At 55.0% G+C, this 21764-nt stretch overlaps 1 protein-coding gene across 1 annotated transcript in view; it reads right to left on the reverse strand.

The window, feature by feature from the left end:
• The window catches only part of PLB1 (phospholipase B1), a 116844-nt gene that overhangs the window by 70611 nt on the left and 24469 nt on the right, over positions 1-21764 (reverse strand). The window contains exons 7-17 of the mRNA XM_045844325.1: positions 19974-20064; positions 19584-19635; positions 17406-17492; positions 13153-13215; positions 12333-12412; positions 11370-11445; positions 10482-10586; positions 9380-9436; positions 4820-4891; positions 3935-4009; positions 2107-2170 (exon numbers count right to left, since the gene is read on the reverse strand). Coding sequence (XP_045700281.1) covers positions 2107-2170; positions 3935-4009; positions 4820-4891; positions 9380-9436; positions 10482-10586; positions 11370-11445; positions 12333-12412; positions 13153-13215; positions 17406-17492; positions 19584-19635; positions 19974-20064 — 822 coding nt within the window. The remainder of the gene's footprint in view (positions 1-2106; positions 2171-3934; positions 4010-4819; positions 4892-9379; positions 9437-10481; positions 10587-11369; positions 11446-12332; positions 12413-13152; positions 13216-17405; positions 17493-19583; positions 19636-19973; positions 20065-21764) is intronic.

The following is a 21764-nucleotide window of genomic DNA, read 5'->3' on the forward strand; positions in this document are numbered from 1 at the left end:
GGCCGCGCAGTGGGAGAGAGGGTGCGGGCCCCAAGCGCACCTGGGTAGACCAGGCAGGCTGAAATCTACCCGTCTGAGTATTCAAATGGCTCCCTATCAGCAGAGTATCTCAGATCTCAAGGTCGTGAGATTTCTGGCACTTCCATGTCCACGTTCCAGTAAACAACAATCTTCGGGGTCAGGGAATGAAGAAGAGGTTCGTGTTTTATTTGGTTTATCTCAGATGCTGAGATATGCTCTCGTGAACTGGTTGGCCGCCATGGCCACGGCAGGAGAGTAATCTAGACAGGTTTCGAAATGCTATATAGATCTCTCTCCCAGAAGGATAAGATTAAAAAGAGGCTGGGTGCTATTTCACTGTGAAGACTACGGCTATTAAAACATAGACGTTCTCCCTCTCCTCTTCTCTCTCTATACATGGACACATACATATATTACACACACCTTTGTGCTTTTGCTATAGGAAGGCCTGCATGTGAAGCTAATAATTTATCTCTGCTGCTAAAGTCCTCCTAGTAAACTCACCAATAGGCGTGGGTGTCACCAAGCATGTGTGTGGGGGGGGGCAGCGGGGGGAGTCAAAGACTAAAAGTGTTCGAGTGTGAGACTGTGTGTGCGTGTGTGTGTGAGATCTCAATCGCCTATTCCTTCAGTCTGCAGTTTAGGACAAGAGCCAGTTACACACTGAAATTTTAACTCCCCACTCACTTGGCTCCGTGAGAGTGTGTAGGGCCGAGACACGGGTGAGGGAGAGGCTAACGGCAGCCCGGGTGTTTACGTGTTCTGCGAACACGCAGCAGGAGGAGGCAGCTGAGGACAAGGGTCTGCATCCCTGAAAGAGTCCGGCTGGGCGCTGGGGCACCTCCACACTTAGTTTTTGATCCTGGAAGGCCCATGGGAAGCACTCGGCAAACATCCGATCCATGAATGGACGAGCGAACAGATCAATGAACAAATGAGTCTCCCTCCAGGGCCCTAGCTCACTGCTGCAGAAACGCTCCTGGCTGCCGTTTTGTGATTCCTGCGAGTCCCCAAGAGCGAGTGCCTGACCCCCAACCACCCCCCCACCCCGCCGTGAGCGAGGCCCACCGCCATCGCTCCCAGACCAGCTGGCCTGGAGGAAGAGGCTCAGCCCTTAGGCAGCCCCCTTCTGACATGGTCTCTGCCTGGGACGTTCCATGACTCTCCTCTTCATGGCCCAACACCAGTCTCTTTGGAAACACTGAGCAGCAGCAAAAACAGCGCATTTCTAAGGCAGCGCGACCTCCCATTCTGCACAGGGTTGGAGGGCACCCAGCAAGTGGCGCCGATGGGGAGTGGGGACTGGCTACAGTTGCTTCTGGCTTCGAGGTGGTTTTGCTTTCTGAGAGCAAATCCACCTCATCAAGGCTCAGAGGCAGGGACAATGACGTGAGCTGTCCCTTTGCGGAACATGGCCTCGTGCCCAGTTAATGCTTCATAAATGCTTGCTGATAGTGTTATCATATCTTGTATATCATATGGCAGCATACCGTATCATCCCCTGCTTCAGTTATCAAATATCCAAACACAGGCGTGAACTTACAAGTGTACAGGCACCTGGTACACAGGTTCCAGACCATGACAACAGAGGGTCACAATAAAGTGACTCATCACCTTTTTTGCTGATGGAGGGTATTGCCTTCCATTTGTATTTTTTTTAAAAAGCATCATCGCCCTGGCTGGTGTATAGCTCAGTGGATTGAGTGCGGGCTGTGAACCAAAGTGTTGCAGGTTTGATTCCCAGTCAGGGCACATGCCTGTGTTGCAGGCCATGAACCCCAGCAACTGTACATTGATGTTTCTCTCTCTCTTTTTCTCCTTCCCTTCCCTCTCTAAAAAAATAAATAAAATCTTTTTTAAAAAGTTACATTAAATCAATATTCTTTAAAAAAAAAAAAAAGCAACATCCACGAAGCACAAAGAACCAGGCATGCCTGTGTACACAGAGCTATTTCTACTGCCCTCCAAAACCCTCTCAGTGAATCTCAGATTGTGCGGAAAGCCCTCATCATCCCATGGTTGCTTTTACTTTGGGGAGTTCAGGCCTCAAACGAGCTTAAAAACCCCTTGACGCAGGCCCTGTACCTGAGGTGGGAATCCTGTCGGAGGGATCCTTGTCCAGGCACCTGATCTCCGCTCCGTCTGTCACCTGGAATGAGACACGTGGAGAGATAAGGGGGAACGGAGCACGTGCAGTTGGGTGAGAAGCGGGGTCTCCACTTTGGAAAATCTCACGTAATACAGCAACCTAGGTGTCTCTTACCGTCTCTCCCTCTCCTGCAGCACTCACAGTTGGGTGTCCACAGCATCCTGTCCACGTGCTCCCAACCCTGCCCCCTCCTCAGGTCCCTCCGCCTCCGCCTCCACCCAGGCCCCTGGTGCTTCCTGCCCGGGATACTGCCGGGTTCACAGCATCATCACCTTCTGTCCGCTGGGCTTCCGCCCCAGCTGCTGAATCCACCCGGAGGGGTCTCTCTCCCTCTCAATACAGTAGAACTATGTCACTGCTCTGCCCAACTTCTCAGTGAAAGCAGGGATGTTTGTCTGTCTGGGGTATTGGCTGTTTCCCCAGAGTTAGTTGCTCTGACTCGGTGCTCCCTGAAAACCCCACGGGAACTTGAATTAAGGGACTTATTCCGCTGTGCAGTAATTGCTGGTTGACTCCACCAGACTGAGTTCCTTAGGACAAGCAAGTATTTCATTGACATTTTTACCTCCTGTGCCGGGTACCCATCCTTCCTCCCACCCACCCACCATCTAGTCATTCAACAAATAGTGACCAGGTGGCGGCTCCGAGTGCCCGCCTTCACTGGCCTGGAATCCTAGGGGCACAGAGCAGGTAGGCAATCAATGGCTGTATCCTGCAGGAGTGTATCGCTCCCTATGATCAGACGACAATAACAGCGACACTCATCACAGCAGGCCAGACACTGCTGCAGGTGCTCTATACTTGTCATTTACTGTGATTTACTAACAACGCCACGAGGCAGGACCGTGACTTTCGGCACTTCCCGTGTGAACATAAACAAGGCACGGAGAGAGTGAAGCACCTTGTCCCGTGACACAGAGCCAGTGAGTGGAAGAGCGTGGATTTGAACCCAGGGCCAGCTCTCTCCCCTCCCGGTGCCATGTGACCCTCAGGTGTGTCCTCGCTGCTGTCAGGAAGTGCGGGGCAAGCCGGCGAAGGAAAGCATGTTTCACTCTGCATTTCTCGGGCTGTGTGGGGCTGGCCCAGGCCACCGGCGCTGCCTCCACCTGGGGTAATGCTCACCCTCGTTTGTACAACAAGGCGGCAGGGATGGCACTAGGTCGAATTCGTCACAACCCGTGTCAGCCCCCAGTCCACGGAGAACAAGGACGCCAACCTGCGAGTGTCTCTGTCGGAGCAGTGCGGGTGCCCTATCTACTCTTAGCAGGAAGTATCCGGGAGAGTCACGAGATAAGCAATAAGCAGGACGTGAGTAAGTGGAAGGTGGCTCCTGAGGTGTGGGCCAACTTCTGGGGACTTTTGGTCTCAGAAGTTGTCTGGTTTCGCCATATTTCTTGGCTTCTTCTTGACTTTCCCTGCAAACTAAGGCCTCAGCCGGGTTTACAAGGACTTTTTCGAGGTTTGAGAAGGGCCAGAAGAGCCTTGCCTCCCAGCAGGATAGACAGGCCGTGGGCAGAGCCGAGCACCCGACACTCCCCACGAAGCCATAGGGTTGCCAGGCTGGTCTCAGGACGGCGCCGTAGGGCAGACCTGCTCTAAGTACCGAGGGGACAACCATGCGCCTGCTCTGCCGCCCATCCCAGCCAGGACATCCCACGGGGTTCCAGGACACAAGGAACCACATGGAAGCTTCCACTACTCAGCAAGGTGCATGGCCCCCTGGTGCACTCCCACGTGCGCCGACCACAGAAAACCTCTCCGTACCTCTGACTTCTCGTGGAGGTTTGTCAGCGTGGGCAGGTAGTCGCTGTTGCTATAGGTGAACAGGTAGGGGTTTTCCTGCAGAGAAAAGTCAGGGGGTGTAACCACGACCCAGAAATCTAGGCCCTTTCATCCTCAGGCTGTATCATCCAGCCGTGCCTTTGACATTGGGACATTCACACCATCATTCAGATGAAAGCCATTCTCTGGCTTCGCCTCTCTGTCCCGCCCAGGGGTCCCCTGAAGGAGCCCGCTAATGCTCCAACATTTCCCCGGTGCGACAGTCCTCCTCTCTGGCTCTCCACCTGGAGGTGCGTGCTGCCAGCAGGGTACATATATTTTCATGAAAGAACAACTTAATTGTAAGCTTCCTGGCAGCCAAAGGAAAGAGGGAAACAGGGTGAATGATATAGTTCTTATAGCCTAGTAACAAAAAACTTACAACTCATTGAGAAAGCCAGAACGTTGACTACCATTAAGGGGTAAAAGGAATTCTACTCATCGATGTTATTTTCTCATCTGTTTATTCAGCAACTTTAATTATATCCCTATTACAGATTTGGCACTTACTTAAGAAATCCATCTTCACATTTGGGACAGTTGGTGCCAGGTGAAATATGGTTTTTGTCCCTCCTGTGCCTCCACAGGTGTGGAAGGAGCCATCATTCTACTAAAACAGCTCAATTCTGCTAAAACGGTTAAATTTGATAAACCTTAGGCATACCAAGTATGCAAAGCTGGGATCAGACCCAGAAAAACAGACCTAAGACTCTATAGTGGCTAATGTCTCAGCCAGACAAGCCATCACTCCACGGCAAAGCCCCCCTGGTGACCCCGTTTCTCTCCCGGTTCAGTGACAGATGCCCTCCCCACCCTGCCCCAGCCTACCTGAGAGGGACACTTAGTCAGCCTTCTCTCATTTGCACGGAACGGCTCATCCTTCTGTCCCGCAGGCTGCATCTGTGAAAGAAGGCGACCTCCAGAACAGGTGCGTTGTGCACAGGTGGCAGCACTCCAGGTGCCACTGAGAAAGACTCGTCGGTCTGATGTCTCTCCGAGTCCGACCGTGGACCAGCAGCCCCAGCGCCACCTGGGAACGCACCAGCGAGGCGGATTTCCAGCCCCCACCCCAACCTACTGCGTCGGAAACCCTGGGGTGCGGCCCGGCTCTCGGCATCCAACGGGCCCTTCCCGGGAACCTAGCGCCCGCTTGAGCTGAGGCCCAGGGCACTCGAGGAATCATGGATTCCTCGCCCACATCCCCTGACAGCACGGGAGACACTGAACCCCAGGGGGGCCGGGCTGGGACCAGGACATCAGGGTCCTCATGGCAACCGCACGCCTCTCGGTGGGTGCACGGCTTCCTATGGCTATGGATTCAGGGATGAGAGGCGGCGGCACCAGCTCTGACACAGGCAGCCGCTGAAATAATAACCGAAGCCCATCTGACAGCCCGGACAGAAAGCGCACAGTGGGGCCACAGGCGGAGGCATTGAAGGCGGGAGGGGAAACGAGGGCGGTGAAAAACTCGATGTGGAGGCAAGTTTTTAAAAGTGCCTTCTGCTGTCTTTACACGCTCGTTCTGAGTCTGTAAACACTTAAAAGAAAAGGCAGTGGCCTTGAGACATCACAGGTTCCCTTCTGCACATTGAGCTCCCACCACTGGAGGAGATCCCTTTAACACCTCTGTGTGGGGGTTAAAAATTATCAGAAACTGTTGAGGAGAAGGCAGGGAGGCTCACAGTTGCTGTCAGTGCTACTTCCCCCAGCATCCGGGCTCCTACGATAATATCTCTGTCCCTTGTCATCCCTCCAGGGACCTTGACGGGTACACAAGAGACAGGAGGCTCCAGGATGGAGCACCGTGTCCGGCTCGGTCACAGGCTCTGCCATCCCCTGGGAGGGTTTCAGAGTCCTGGGCAGTATCTTATCCCAGGATCTGCGCCCACTAAGCAAGAAGCAGGGAAAGAATTTTAGCCTTAGAGGAGTGGCAACCCTTCAGCTCAAGGGCTGGAGGAGGAGCTGAGGCCCCTTTTTCAGTTTTATTTTGATGGCGGACACTCCTAGAAAGGGGAGGGCCCCCCCAGAGTGGCCAGGCCCGCTCGCACAGGGAGTGTCGAGGGGGCCTGGGCTGGCAGCCAGATGTCCGTCTGGCCTGCTTCCTTCTCTCCAGTCTTTCAAAAACTTAATCAGTAATAGGGTCTGGAAAGAAGCATTGGAAGAGCCGCACCTTCATGATTCTGGTGGATGGATACAGCAAGCCTATGTGTCAGGGATCTCAAAGAAGGAAAATTCATAAGCTTTCCCAGCAAGCCCATTTCCCTGAAGAATCTTGGCCTAAACATCATTCTTAGTCACCTGCATCATCCCTCCTGCTTCCACTCGTCCCCTGTCACCCCACTCTGGCCCTCGTCCTCGAGGGGACAGGGAGGGACCACCACCGTGTCCCTCCTCCTCCTGCCACCTGTGGGCACACAAACGCACACCTGCCCCAGGCACATCAGGGCTGGCATCTTTAGTCGCTCACATCTCCCCTGCACAGCTTCCCTGCCACCCTGACGTGACCTGGAGTGTGGGGGAGGGGGGCGGCCTCAAACGGTCTCTCCGCGGAACATGTCCACCGGACCGGGAGCAGTGGCTGCCAGTTCCCACCCTGCCCTGTGGCTCCAGCCCCTGGCCCCGGGCTTGGCACAAGCTGGGGGTCAGCAGTGGCTGGGAGGGCCCGGGAACTGAGTTCCCCGAAGGTAGACTTCCTTAAAATTGCTGTGGGGGGGGTTAAAGCTTATCAGAAGGTATTGGGGAGAAGGCAGAAGGGCCTAGGCAATGACTCATGTCCCCAACGCGAGACCCTCCTCAGCTCCGTGCCGGGAGCCCAGTTCAGTCTGGGGGTGCATCCTGCCGGGACGACGCCAGGCATGCGGGGTTCCTGTCACTGGCCGCTGGCCCTCAGAGCTCATGCACACGCTGGGACTTGGCAGTGGGGGCCGGGGGGGGGGCGGCAGCAGACGTTGGTGTGGCCCCACACAGCCACCCTGCTCCCTGGAGTCCTGGGCCGGGGGCAGGAGAGGGGCGTAGAACCTGGGCGCCCGTGGTCACGGCGGTTCTCCGAGCCCCGCTCCGCTCCCCGCTCGGGCGGGGCTGCGTGTGTCTGCGAGTGTGGGCACGGGCAAACACACCGGACTGTTAGCTCCGTGCTCTCCGTGACGCCCAGCACGGCAGGGGCTCAAGGGGCGAAGGCAGACTCCTGGCCCCACTGTGTCTCTGGGAGGACCCAAGATGGACCCAAGCGTGAATCACTCCCAAAGCCCTTAGAAGCCAGCGGAGGGTTATTACACCCCTTTGGCAAGTAGACAGAATGGAGACCCGGAAAGGCCATGTGACTCACCTCAAAAAACAAAACAAAAGACACACCTGGGACGAGCCCTCCCTCTTTGCGGGCCTGGCCGCAGGAACCCCGAGAACTCTCCCCAGGAAACGACGGGTGGTCGGGGGACATGTCTGGGGAGAAAGGGGGAACTGCCCACCCAGAAAAGCCGCCCCCGCCTCCTCGGAGCCCCTGTGACATCTCCTGTGTCCCGGCTCTTTAGCCTCCAGTGTGAGGGCTTCTGTGCCCCCCTGCGCACCTGCGCATCCTCGTCCTCGCTCTCAGGTGGGTTATAGTATAGGACACTGCGGCGCCGGTTTGAAAGGACAGGACATCACCTCCTGTGCTTTCACCTGGAGTGATCACCTGGGCTCAATAAAGGCAGCTGTCACTGCTGCCACCACCCCTGCTGATGCTCAATAGCAAGAAGAAGGGAGAAAGAGGGGAAGTGGGATCCTCTCTCGCTCTTTGCTCTCTCCAGCGTCTGCCTGGCTCTCCAGTGCTCCCTCTGTTCTCGGGGCCTCCTCATCCTGCCTTATCAGACCAGCCTACGGCCTCCTGACGATAGTGCATGTGGCTTCCTTCCCTCCATGCCCCGCACTCACAAAGGTCTCTTGCCTAGGAATGCCCACCCTGACCCTGTCTGGCACACCCTACAAAGCCAGTTCAAATCCCACCACCGAGGGGCTGTCCTGACCTCCGGCCCATACTGCGTTTGGGTGCACAGTCCAGCAAATCGCTGCTGGCTGAGTTCAAGTTTACTCTTGCTCCTCTGAGTCGCCTGACCCTTCCAGCTGTGCCCTAGGCTCAGTGGAGGCGAAGGCCACTCGGGGTGTGTTTTGTACCTTCCTCAGACCCAGCACAGGGCACACTGAAGGCTCCCTTCTGTTGCTTGCGGGGGGAGGGGGTGACACGGGAGGGGCAGGAGATGGGCTTGGCTCAGCTGCAATCATCAGCCCCTCTTCCCCAGCAGGAGGGTGGCGAGAGGGTGGCCCCGGCTGGAGGGGCTGAGTTCTCTTCTTCTGCCCTTCACAGGAGACCAGCAGCAAAGTGGTTTCCTGGCGGGAATATCCCACCCAAGGGCCCGACCCACTCACCAAGAAATCGAGTGCTTTCCTATTAAAGGAGAGCGTAATTCCTTTGACTAGGGCTGCCTGAGGCCAGTCCCTGCCCCCCGTCCCGCCCTGCTCTCTGGCTAACCCCGCTGAAACACAGCTGCTCCTTGAACACAGCGGAGCACGGATTTGAGAAGATGGGGGGAAAATGTTCTAAGCCAAGGAAGAAGAGAACCAATCGCCTGCCACTGGCCGTCTAAAAACAGGGCGGCTTGGATGGGGAAAAATGCACGGCGAGATCGGGTGCCTGTCTGGGGCCCTGGAAAAGCTCAGTTTTGACATTCCAGTCCATCCACCGACCGTCCCAGGTAGCCCTGGGGGGCCTTGGAGGGGTGGGCCAGACCTGTCATGGTGACGGGAAGAAGGGCTGTCTGGGCCGAGCGCTCCCTCGGGGCCTCAGTGAGCCATACACCTGCTTGTGCTTGGGCCAGATGTTATGATCTGGGCTTCGTGGAGACCCTGAATTCCCACGACTTGTGAGAGCCAGAGCTAGGATTTGAACCCAGGTCTTCATCACTTGAAAGCCTGAGTTCATCCCGGGGACCAGCCTGGGCCTTGAAACCACGTGAAGGCGCTCGAGTGGGACGTGACAGGCAGCTGGCCTGCAATCACCCTGTGAGTCATTCCCCTGGGCCCCGCCTCCACGTGCAGCTGCCCCCGGACTTCGAGGCCACGCCCCCACCTCTGAGGGGAGCAGGACTGAAGCCCAGCGACCCCCGCACACCACCAGGGCTGCTGTTGCAGCTCTAGGGCGAGGAGGTGAGACTCCCAGGTGGTCAGAGCTGGGCTGGCCCCAGATGAGGGGACGATGCCTGGTGGCCCAGAGCCACTGCCCAGGGATCCTGCTGGAGCCCCGCAGCCCCTCCCTCAGAGCAGCGGGTGAGTGGGTGTGGCCGTGGTAGCCCCGCCCCTCCTGTAGACCAGGTCCCCAGGCTGACCCTGCACCTCCCCTGGTCCCCGGCAACTCACCATGCTGTTCCAGAGATTCAGGGCGAGTGTGGTGGCATCCTGGAGCGGCCACTCCTCCTGAAAGAGAACAGATTAGAGCCCCTGTGTGCCCCCAAACATGGGGTGCACCTGCCACGCACTTTGAGGGTGTCCCTGGCAGAGACGGGGTGGCCCTGATCCGTCCAGACTCTTTTCTCTCAGCCCCTTTCCACTCAGCAACAGCAGGCACTTACAGGACCTCTGTCTGGGTTCTGGGCTTGCAGGAACGGGTCAGACCCCCCCATTATCATGGGGTTCTCCCTAACTGAACTAAACAGAAGCAGTGGTGACAGGGGAGTGACTCATGTGTGGTCGGAGTGGAGGGGAATGGGAACTAATTTTCCTCCTTCTCCTTCCAAACCACTGTTAAACATCGAGAAAGTCCTGGAGAGGGCACGGCGGCTCCAACAGGCAGGAGCCAGGAGCCTGGGGCAGGGACTGTCCCAGACACACAGTGCTGAAGGCTCAGCGGTGTCAGAGACCCTACGGAGCACGTGCTGACCCGCCACCATGCCCATGGTCTGGGCGCTCCTCTGGGCAAAGGGCATTGGCCAAGTGACCTGGGGGGAGGGGGGCAAGTCAACCCTCTCTTCCGGAAGGGGTGGAGGGAGAGCTACAGACAGCCTATGGACGGAGGAGGGTGACATGCCCCCACTCAAATTCCATCCTGAGTAGTCACAACAGCTAAGAGGTGCTGAGGGCCTCCCAAGTCCCCGACACCCATTTACTCCTGCAACCTGATCCTCGCCCTGGAGGGAGGGACTGTTGGTAATGGCCCTGATTTCACAGAGGAGGCACCCACGGCACGGAGAGCTCCAGCAACTTGCCCAAGGTCACACAGCTGGCCAGTCTCAGAGCCGGCAGCCATCTGGCTCAGGCCCACGCTCCTGACCACTGGGCCGCTCTCCTCTAGGAACCTCCTCACGGGGCTCCCCGGCCCCGTGGGAAAGCGTCCAGGAAGTGTAAGGGAAACCTTACACTGCGGTACCTTCCCCCTGAGAGTGCACGCCCTGGGCTCGGGGAGTCCCAGCTGAGTGGGAGGGGGAGAGGGTGTGGGCCAGGCTCCTACGGTCACCTCACTCACCGAGCGTGGTGACAGGGCTGTCTCGTAGAAGAAGGGCTGGAACACCACGGCGAAGGACTCCTGCTCGTTGTACTTGCTGGAGGCCAGCAGACGCTCCCAGCTTTCCTGAAGGGGAGAGCAGAGACGGGCGCCCAGGAGCTCGAGCGAGGCACAGCCTGCCGGGTCCTCCGGCCGGGAGCTCCCAGCCACCCCTCCGTCACAGCCGCCCACTGCACGCCGGCCCGAACCAGCACCCGACGTAGATCTGACATATGTTCCTGGAGAGCGCAGGAAGCACACACGCTCCGTCCACGGGCTGAGGGTGTGCCGGCAACGGATGTGCCATTAACGGCACAAAACATGTCACCTCTGGAGTAAGAGAAGTGCCACACAGCTTCATACATAACTTTCTTCTTAAACAAAAGTCATCGTGTCAACCAACATATGACAACAGGAACTGTGCTTTGAGCTGCGTGCTGACAGGGATGATGGCTTCCACTGAGCCATCCTCGCCCTCTTGGGGTCTCTTCTCTGAATCAGAAAGCACAGCTTTGGGGCCTCCGAGGCGCCCTTGGGCTGTCGTCTGGGGGCTTAGCCCAGCTTAGGGAGAATCAGCTCAGCAGTCACAGATGCTGCGATCAAAACCATTTCCAAACAAATCTGCCAAGTCCTTCGCTATCTAAAGCACCACCCCGCCCCCACCCCCAGCCTGCCGGGATCGACCTCCCCACTTTAGGCACCGGAAATCAAGTCGTGGCCAGGGAGTGCACCGAAGGCAGCTCTGCGGTCCCTGACTCCGCTGGAGAAGTCCTGCAGTCGCAGACTCATGCCTTCATTGTGCCTGTCGCCCCTGTTCTCCCCCATAACCCCCTGCCCCTGCAAGCCGCCAGTCTCCCAGGGTGGGCTCACCTGGTAGGACCACTGTGCCACGAGCTTGGACAGCTTCGAGGTGTCCCCTGAGCACGTACAGGGCTCTGCCGCAGGGCTGCGGGGTAAAAGAAGCCAGAAAGGAGAGCGTGGATGCAGCGGGGGCTATGCAGGCTGCCCCATGGAGGAATGAGAGGGCTGGGGGGCTATGCAGGCTGCCCCATGGAGGAACGAGAGGGCTGGGGGGCCTCGGTGCTGCTCAGGGAGCGGGGAGGAGCTGGATGTCTCGGCGGGTGCAGGGAAAGGAAGCATGTCCACGGCGGAGAGAACAGAGGGCAAAGGCCCACTGTGATCTGGTTGGCGGTCTGTCCCTCCATCCGGGTGCGGAAGGGATGTGGGGACGAGCTCCCTCTCACTCTGCCTCCCAACATACTGGCCCCTCGCTGCCTCCACACCGAAGCCCACCTCCAACCCTTCCTCCGCCTGCTCTGCGTGTCCCTGCTCTTCAACACCCTCCTCTCCTCCCCGCTGCCCGCTGCCCGCAGCCCCAGCGGTCCCTCCCCTGGCTTTCGCCACGTGATCTTCTTTTCTGGGTGCAAAGCCAGACATCTTAGGTTTTGGGTTCAAGGAGTTTAAATTCTGTGACACACTTCAGAACTACATGGGAATTCAGCTCGGTGAAGGTAAGATATATACATATATATAGGCTACATGTTTTTGTTTGTTTCCATTTTGCCAAACCTGCCTCTTAAACTCTCAGATCGTTCTGCTGGGGGCAGGCCATCTGCTTACATCACCCCGACTGCGTAGTTCGCCCTCTGACTCCGTGGCCAGAACACCGCTCCAGCCACCAGCTGCGTGACCTCGTGCGTGTGGTGGCTTCATCTCTCTTGCCCCCCATCCTTTAATCTCTCCCAGGATCAGTGTGTGTGAAGTGCCCCACCCAGTGCCTGGCACTCGGCAGCCACCCCACACACGCTGGGTCCATTCCACTCCCCCTTGTACCTGAGCTGGGTCCCCTGACGCCAGGGAGAGACCCCCACAACCTCGGAGAGGTCCACCAGGTTCACAAAGGCTTTAGGGACCTAAGAGGAAACCAGGGGGAAGAAGAACATTTGCAACGTCACCATGGCTGCCCAGGGTCTTCCCTGGGGCCATTGGCTGGAGGCCTGATTGGGGTTTGGTTGAGCAGGAGGTGCCTCTTTGGGAGAAGTTTGGTTGGGGGTGGTCCAGAGCCACCTTCCCTGCTGGTTAAGCAGAAATGCGTCACTCACTGCTGCTTGTGGTGGGCGGGGCACCACCCTACCGCAGTGACCATAAGGAGGGGGGACCACGATGGGAGCAACACAGAAGCTGCCCTCTGGGAGTCTGAGAGTCTGCAGCGCTGGCTCTCCCGGTCACTCTAGGAAGGGAAGTCTCGAAAGCTCTCAGGGACCCTCCAGGTCATCCCTGCCCCCGTCTGGGCAGGAAAGGGTGGGGTCGTGAGTCCCCAGGGTGAACTGTGCTCTGCTCCTTCTTCCTGCCCACAAGGCTCTGTCAGAAACACCTTTTGCAAGAGAGAAGGGTTCTACAGCTGACCCAGGTTTTCACGCAAAGGATGAAAAGACCGGCTCCTCCAGACCTCTTCCCTAGTCTTGACCTTCCTCATGGGATGCCTGCCACTATGCCACTTCTCAACCCCATGGAGGCACTTTGAGAGAAACCAGAACCTTCCCTGCCAACTCTCAGGACAGTCTCCCCCCCCCCACCACCCGTCTGTGGAAGGCGGCCATGAGGAAGCGCCCGGGGCGCGGTCCCCCAGAGCTGGGGAAGCCTCGAGCCTCACCTCCTGGAGCAGGTAGTCCAGCATCCTGGTCAGCTGGTCCATGCCGCCTGTCACGTGCCTCTGCTGCGGGAGGAGAAACATGCTGAGTGGGGGTGGGAACGGGAACAGGGGGCCGAGGAGGCCTGGGCTCACAGGCCTCCTCACCTGTGCTTCCCCCTCCCCAAGCCCCCACCCCACCCCGAGATGATAGAGACAGAGGCCCTACTGGACCCCAGTTTCTTGCAAACAAGCAGAGAGTTCCCAGAGCTCCCTGGGGTTTCTGTCCATTCTGACTTCCCCAACCCACCATCCACTAGACAAAAATCAGACTCCCCCAGATAAGAAGTTCCACATCAGGGAAGGGCAAACTCAATGTCGAGGAAACTCGACAGCTCGCACTGAGGGATGGGAGACAGGACTCACTCCAGAGGCTGATGGAGTCACTTCTGTCTGAAGAAAATCAGGTCCAAGGGGGAACACAATTACCCTTGGATTTCAGGCCCCAGATGGGCCTAAAACTTCCACATGGCGCCCTTTTATCAGACTTCTCCCTGCCACCAGGTGTTTAAAGAACGCCTTCCCACCCAGTGCCTGGCAGGTAATGAGAATAAACAAGCTAATGAGAGCATTTCAAAAGTAGACCCTGGCTTACCTTTTCCGAGTAAAAAAAAAAAAAAAACCCAAAACAAAACAAACAAAAAACACAAAACAAAAATAAACTTTTACACCAAGACAAACTCCTCAGCTGCCTGCTAACCAGCTGTCCCCCGAGGGGACGTGGCTCAGACAGGAAGACGCAGGAGGCCCAGGAGCTGTGCTGAGTCCTGGGGGAACACGGGCGGTGATTCTGCAGACAGCTGCCAATCACTCAGGCTGTGGCTGCCTGGACGGCTGTCTCCCTCCCTGCTCTGGAGCACTCCCCGCCTCCCCTCCCCCTGCAGGAGTCCCAGCTCGCTGGGGTTCGAGGCTGTCCTCTGGAAGCCAGCTCAGCCTTCTCTGTTGCCACAACTAGCAACAAAGCCTGGTGCCTCATTTCCTTCAGTCTCAGTGAGGCTCTCTAAACGGGACCTTAAGCGTCTCCATTTTCCCTCTGAAGAGTCTTGGGGACTGTCTGTCCAGAAAGCTCCTGGATGCCCACATTCAGGTCATCATCACCCTGGGTGCTGCTGTCCCAACTGCAGACCCTGCTATAGAAGCCTCTCAGCCCAGGGCGTATTCATGGCTACGGAGGGAATGGGGCCACCCAGTCACTGCAGGGACTGCGTGGTGGTCGCCTGGGCCCCGACTGTCCCTGGTCCGTGGTGGAAGACACTACATTCTTACAAAACGTCCCTTGTCTATAAGGGCACATGTAATAGACTCCCCCTTGAATCCAAAGTCAGGAAAAGCTTATTTTCCCAAATGGATTTGCACATTTTTATTTATATCTTTTGCTTTCAGTCAGAAGAATGTTCTATTATGAAACCTGCGCCTGAGACAAAACTTAACTTTTTCTAATAATTTTTTTCCTTGGGATTATTCCAAGGAGTAGGATTGTTCAGTCAGAAGATACCCGAGTAGCCTCCACTGCTTCTAAAGGCATTTGTGACAAATAAATGCGTCGATTTTCTTGTGGTGCCCCTGACTATGTGTTTTTTCTTCATTTTGTCTCTTCTTCTGACTGCTGCTTTCATCTTACTCACAACAAACCAGACTTCACAGAAGAGTGGTCAGCGTCCAGCCCTAGAAGCATCTTTGTTTCACCACAGTGGGCAGCCCGGAGCCAGCCGGGAGCCACAGGGTCCTGTGTGGGAAACGGAAGTGGAGGTGGGACTTACTCCCGGCTCCCAAGACTTGGTGGTCTTTGCGCAAAAGGAAAATCAAGATAAAAGGGAAAAAATGCAGGAAAAAGGGAACTTGAGTAGATGCAAATAAGCATTGGCACGATGAACTAAATTTGTGGAGCAGACGGCCCAGCTGAGGTCCTAAGGTGCGAATAAATCCGCACCTGCCAACCTGACTAGGTGTCCACATGTTGGAGGGACTGCACATACTGACAGTTTGATAACAAGTGCTGGGGAAGTTGTCGGGGGTGAGACCCCCGACACCGGAAGGATGGAAGGGGTGCAGCTGCTTCGCACGGTAACCGGGCAGCCTCCGTTACAACTTAAAGAGTGTGTGCCTGATGACTAGCGATTCTGTTTAAGACTCTGTTCTAGGGACTTTTCTCCCAATCACTTCAAGCATGACCCACGGAGTAAGAAATATGTCACATTACCACCCAAGGCACACACCTCTGCAGGAAACAAAGCCCAAAAACCATGAGTCAATATTTACCTTACAACATGTAATTGACTGTAACATTTCACAGTCTATTCTTTTTCTATTTTTATCATTTTGATTGCAGTCTTTAAATTTAATTTTGACCCACTAGTTTATTTCAATCTGCAACCTGAAAATCACTGTATTCGGGAAAACACACACATTCTGGGAAATGAACAAAACTAGAAATACCTGCATGGCCATCAGTAGGGAAATGATGCAACACAGCTTAGTAGGTCTACACAGTGGGATACTATTTAGCAAGTAACAGGAACAAACTCGATCTATGTGTATCAGCATGACTATATTTTAAAAATATTCGGTCAGTGAAAAAATTGTTCATGATCTAATATTATCTGTGTTAAATCTCTTTCTCTTGCACATACACACAAAATACTATATACTAAGATTCACAGATATGTAAGAGGCTTGGAAATGAAAAGAGGGAGAGGATTGGAGGTGACATTGTAGCTTTAACTGTCATATTTTAGTTATTTTAAGGAGAAACATTTGTGCTTTGGTGATCTAACTGAAAATTAGCAACAGTAACCGAATGAGTACATGCAGGTGCAGGAAGGCCTCATAGCCAAGAATGCTTCCAAGCATAAGTACGTGAAAGAAAGCAAGAATTCACATTTGGACGCTTGAACTCGAAAGCATAGGGGAGAAATCGTGAACGAGTGTACGCATCTGTGAAGGCATTCGAATATTTAAAAGTCAAACAAAAGCCAGCAGGAACAGAACTCACCCTAAATACAACAGCACGTGCCTGCACGTAAAAAGGGAAAGTGAATTCCCGCACAAAGAGACAACTCACAGATGGGCAGGTCGATGAATGGATACACAGAGGGCTACAGCAATGCCTAAGAGCTCGCATGAATACATAAATCCATGCAGAAATTTCGGGGTGCACTGTCTCCAAAAAGAGGGCACAGAATAAACAGGGCTTGTGAGCTTCACTTTGCATAGGAGAAAACAGAGGGTGAAGTAGAACAATGAACCTTCAAGATCTATATCCCACAAACCCAGGAGATGTGTCGGGCTATCCTTCAACAGGGGCTGCTCTGGTGAGGTGGGCTGCCATCTGCATTTTCCCAGGGCCCAGCATCACCAAAGGAAGGGGTTGGGTGGAGGGACCTCGGTCCCACTCAGGGGGAACACAGGGCATTTGGAAGAAGGCCAGAGTGTATGTCGTGCGAGAAGGGCACAGGTCGGAGGAAGGCAGCACCCCAGAAACTTCACCCGTGCCTGTGCCATGGCCTGGCAGAGGCCCTACGGTGGCTGGGAGGATGGCGGCAGGTAATTGGTCTGTCATGAGTGGCAAGGACAGCGTGGTGTCAACCAGACGGCAGGCCCTTGAAGAACATGTGTGCCATTTACATCATCATAGCCCAGGTGTCTCCCCAACCCTTCCACTCTCAACTGATCCTCACCTGGACAACCGTCTGTCAGGACATAAGTGCTAAATAGTCACCCACAGAAACAACAAACGAAGCCACGTGTTGCAAGTCCTGCATCCGGGAACACCAGAGAGCCTGCAGGATGGTCTACACATGTGAACAGTGGGCTTCCCATCACAGCCAGAGCTCTCGGTGAACTACAGCTCAAGAGACTGCATGCCTTGCTTTAACCCCTCAATCCAGTGCTTAAATGAAATCAGAGTTAAAATAGGCACAATGCTTTTTCCCTAGGAGGCCAATACTTCTCAAGTGTAGCATGATCATTGGCTGAGCTCCTTCCTCTACATCTCAGTTCCCTTTACCTGATAGGAAAGACGGGTGAGTTACACCACCTGTCCCTGTACATGGTTCCTATCCATCCATCCATGCATCCATGCATCCATGCATCCATCCATCCAAACTGTGCAATAGGTGCCACGAGGCCCCGCCCAGGTACAGATCAGGCAGGTTTAGTTCACTGGCTCTGCACCCCCCAAGGCACTGCCGTCCCTCTGACCCCAGCCTGTGGCTTACCTGTTGGGTGAAGAGACACAGGTGGCAGTGGTTGGTGTTAGTGAAGAACACGTTGATGAGCTTCCAGTCATTTTGGAAGTCAAGTTGCTGAAGAAAAAGGCAACGGCATCAGAAAGGGATGGTGGTAAGACCTGCTTCCAAGAGAACGCTCTTTACATTATTTTTCAGTTTCACACACCCACATGCGTAAAATCCTATTTATGGACTTTTTAAAGTATATGGTGGGTAACTCAATGTGTATAACTGCTCTCAAAAGCAATTTGGCAAAATCTACTTTAAAAAATTTTAAGGGCATACCCTTCGTCCAACAATTCCATTTCTCCAAATGTCTTTTAAGGAAATAAGGATGCTCAGAAGGTTTAGCTGCATCAATGAAGCCTTGTTTCTAACATTAAAAAACTAGAAACATGACCTGGCTGGCGTAGCTCAGTGGATTGAGCGCGGGTTGCGAACCAAAGTATCACAGGTTCCATTCCCAGTCAGGACACATGGCTGGGTTGCAGGCCATGACCCCCAGCAACCTCACATTAATGTTTCTCTCTATCTCTCTTTCTCCTTCCCTTCCCTCTCTAAAAATAAATAAATAAAATCTTAAAAAAAAAGAAGTAGAATCTCAAGCTAGGCATGATTTCTTAAAAAAAATGGAAACAACATAAATGTCTAAAATAGGGAATTGCTGTGGAAACTGTGGAACATTCATTATACAAAACACTGCATAGCTATCAACATGGTGTTGGAAAATGTAACATTGTCATGAAGAAATATCACAGTTAGAAAAGCAGGTTATAAAAAGTATCTACATCTAGTAACAGCTCTGTTTTATAAAATATACACATGTGTTTGGAATAAATGTGCTTGGAAAAAAAAATGGAAGGGGTTATACCCTGAGTTATCAACAGCAATTATCTCTGGGTAAGATTCCTTTTGTTTACCTGTGTTTTCTGGTTTTTCTGTAATAAACACGTATCACTTGTGGAACAAAAAAATAAACATTTGTTTTGCTCTTTTAAAGGCACCGTGATGCAGGTGCGGAGTGCGAGACTGCAAATCAAACACTGGATTGAGCTCTGACTGGCTGTGTGGACTCGGACTTCCCATGAATCCCTGAGACTTCAGTTTCTTCATCTATAAAATCACAGGGCTAGATTCAAGACCCCCCAGGTATGTTCCGGAATGTTGTGATTACTCCAGAAATTCTGGCATTCTCTTGTTAGGGGGGAAACCAATTTTTTAAAACTTTTATTTATTTTTAGGGAGAGGGGAAGGGAGAGGAAAAGAGAGAGAGAGAAACATCGATTGGTTGCCTCTCGTACATGCCCCAACCAGGGATCAAACCAGGCATGTGCCCCGACTGGGAATCAAAGCAGCAAATTTTTGCTTTGCTGGATGATGCCCAACCCACTGAGCTACACACTGGTCAGGGCAGGAAACCAGCTCTCTATGGCATATCCCCTGCATTTGTCCTTGTCCCTGTATAACCTGCAATGACCCGGCTTTAACGCCTGAGCTCTTTAATGAGCACGTGGCTGATGGGGACGGCGCTGCCCTTGGTTCCAGTGGTCCAGGCTCAGTGCTTGGTTAGAGCCAGCTGGGTACCAGGCCCCCGGCATGTCGCCCAGGCACCCGGCCAGGTCACAGAGGCCTCCACCCCTCCACCTGAGAACTAAACACGGTAATTAATAACAACCACCACCACCACTTCTGCAACGATGACAGCTACAGGCCTTCACGGAGCATTGCCTCTGTGCCAGGCACGGCCACCACCTCATTTACTACTTCCTAAGTCCTGTGCTACAGCCTCTCGTTATGCCCACTTCACAAATGGGAAAACTGAGGCTTAGAGAGGCTAAGTGCCCTAACCAACATTATACAGCGAGCAGGTGAAGAACTCAGGGTTCCCATTTAAACCGCTCTCCCTCTGGGCCAAGCTCTCTCCCACCTCCCTAAGTGGGAAGTCACGCAGGCCCTCTGCTACCACACAGACCACCACTGTGCACCTAAGAGGTGGCCCTGTGTTCCAGCAGCCTCCAGGAAGAGCATGTGAGGAGCGCCCTGGCCACGCTGGTGGCTGAGTTCAGGGCACAACGGCCGCGGGGCCACAGCGGCCTGGAGTGTTTGGTCCGAGTGCCTCTCGGCAGGCACGCGCAGCCCCAGCCACAGAGCCGGGCGGAGTCCTACCTGGTTCTCTTGCATGCTCCTCACCAGTTCTTTCGCCTGAGCCCACAAGTCTCTGCACGGAGGGAGGTGGGTAGAGAGAAGATCAGTTAGATACAACTTTGCCCAGGGCTGGAAGCTTGACCCTTGCCCCAGCCCGAGAGCCAGGCTCTGAGTTCAAAGCTGCCCTGTACCACCCCTGGCTTCTGGAGGGCAGACCCTGACCTGATTTTTAACATTAGGCCCATCAGGGAGACTTAGGTCAGCACAGGAGATGCATTTTGGCCTTGGCTTAATACAGATCTCTACTTTTAAGCCTCTTCGACTAGTCCAGCCCCCACCCCCGTCCTCCTGCCCAGATGCCCGAGACCGATGGGAGCGCACAGCCCTGGGAGGACCAGCGAAGGGACTTACTCAGCAGCACTGTGGGGCACCGCTCTCTCCCCCAGGGGGCACACGGGCCTCAGCACAGACGGATTGAAGTGTCTGATGATGTCTGAAAGGGCTAAAGGGGGAGCTGGTGTGAGGGTGCGGCTCTGATGGTCAGGGGTCACCTGTAGAGACTGACCCCTCGGGGGTGAAGTGCCCAGGGTGGCTGCCCCTGTTCCAAAACCCTGCCCTTCACACCCGCCTTAGGCTGTGAGGTCAGCCTCGCAGCAGGCCCCTGGAAGCGAACTGAGCTAAAAATTAATCTCTCTCAAGGGCTAGACCAGGCTCAGTGCTGAGCGCCTTATACTTGTGAAGGGGAAACTGAGGCTAGGAGCAGGTACACAGCCTACCCGAGGTCTCTAGGCTACCTGGAGTTGTGTGCTGTCGACCCAGTGGGGAGAGTGTGCTGGGCAGGCTGCCTCCCAGCCCCTCGCCCCTCCTGAGAGTGACAGCAGGCTGGGAAAGCTCCGGGAGCGACAGGGAATATGTCCCAGAGCTGACAGCCAGAGGACCGCTAAAAATAGTGCTGCCAGGAGCAGCGCGGTTGTGTCTTGCTCCCGAGAGAGGAGAGGGCACAGCGGGGAGAGTGTCACGGGAGGGAGGCGCCCCCGCCCCCTCTCAGTTCTCCCCTCCTTCTGCCCCCACCCAGGGGTGCCGGGGGCTCCGCGGGAGCGGGATCCAGGAGGCAGCGCTGGAGGCTCCTTGAAGGAGCTGACGCTGCAGGCAGGAGGGCGTGGGGGCAGCAGAGCTGGGCTGGGCGCCAGGAGACTGGCCGCTCGGCATCGACAGCTTGGGCAGCCACTCAAAGCTGTGTGTGTGGCTCAGTCGTCCTCATCCTCAGCCGAAACTGCTGAGCTCCCTTGTATAAGCCCTGGCCAGCCCGGGAAGGAGCCCACTCTCACACGTGGTGAGAAAATAAAAAGCTCTGGGGCCAGTGGACGACTACAGGACAGTGTGTGTGTGTGCACATGTCCGTGTGTGTGAGTATGAGTGTGTGTATGAGTGTGGGATTGTGAATGTATGTGAGTGTGTGTGTGTGACAGTGTGAATGACTGGGTGTTAGAGCCTCTGAATGAGTATATGAGTGTGAGTGTAAGTATGAGAGTGTGTGTGACAGTGTATGAATGGCTGAGTGTGAGAGTATGAATGAGTGTGAGTATGAGTGAGTGTGAGAGTGTAAGTATGAGTGTGTGTGTGACAGTGTGTGAATGGCTGAGTGTGTGAGTGTGTGAATGAGTATGAGTGTGAGAGTGTGTGACAGTGTGTGAATGAGTGTGAGTGTGTGTGTGAGAGCGAGTGTGTGGGGGGACCTTCTCCTCCCTGGCATCAGGATGGTCTGTGAGGGCGAACGACCTCCCCAGTGCTAAGTCTTTGGAAGAGAATTGCTTTCTAACTAACGGCATTTGTATCATGTGGCTTCTCTGGTCGAACAGGACCGGGGCTCTTTTCCCCCAAACCTGCCTGTCACTCCATCGACATCCGCTGTGCGCCTGCTCTGTGCTGTCCGCCCCTCTCTGGCTCTCCGAGGGGCTGGGCCACCTGTCTTCTCAGGGACCCTGTCTCGCGCTGAGACAGTCCCTCCCCGCCCCTTTTCAGTGTCCCCATCTGCACACTGGCTGTGGTGGGCGAGGGCACGGCTGGATCCGGAGAGCTCTGCGGTCCTGGGGCTGAAGGACAGGCGGGCTGAGCTCGGGCCGGCCCTCACACACTGCGTGGGCAGAGCTGTCCCTAGAGCCCTTTCCCCCGGGAAGACCAGGCGCTCCTCTGCAGGCCCAG

Source organism: Phyllostomus hastatus, unplaced genomic scaffold, assembly GCF_019186645.2.
Source record: "Phyllostomus hastatus isolate PE091 unplaced genomic scaffold, TTU_PhHast_1.1 phas_contig_402, whole genome shotgun sequence".
Classification (NCBI taxonomy): Eukaryota; Metazoa; Chordata; class Mammalia; order Chiroptera; family Phyllostomidae; genus Phyllostomus; species Phyllostomus hastatus.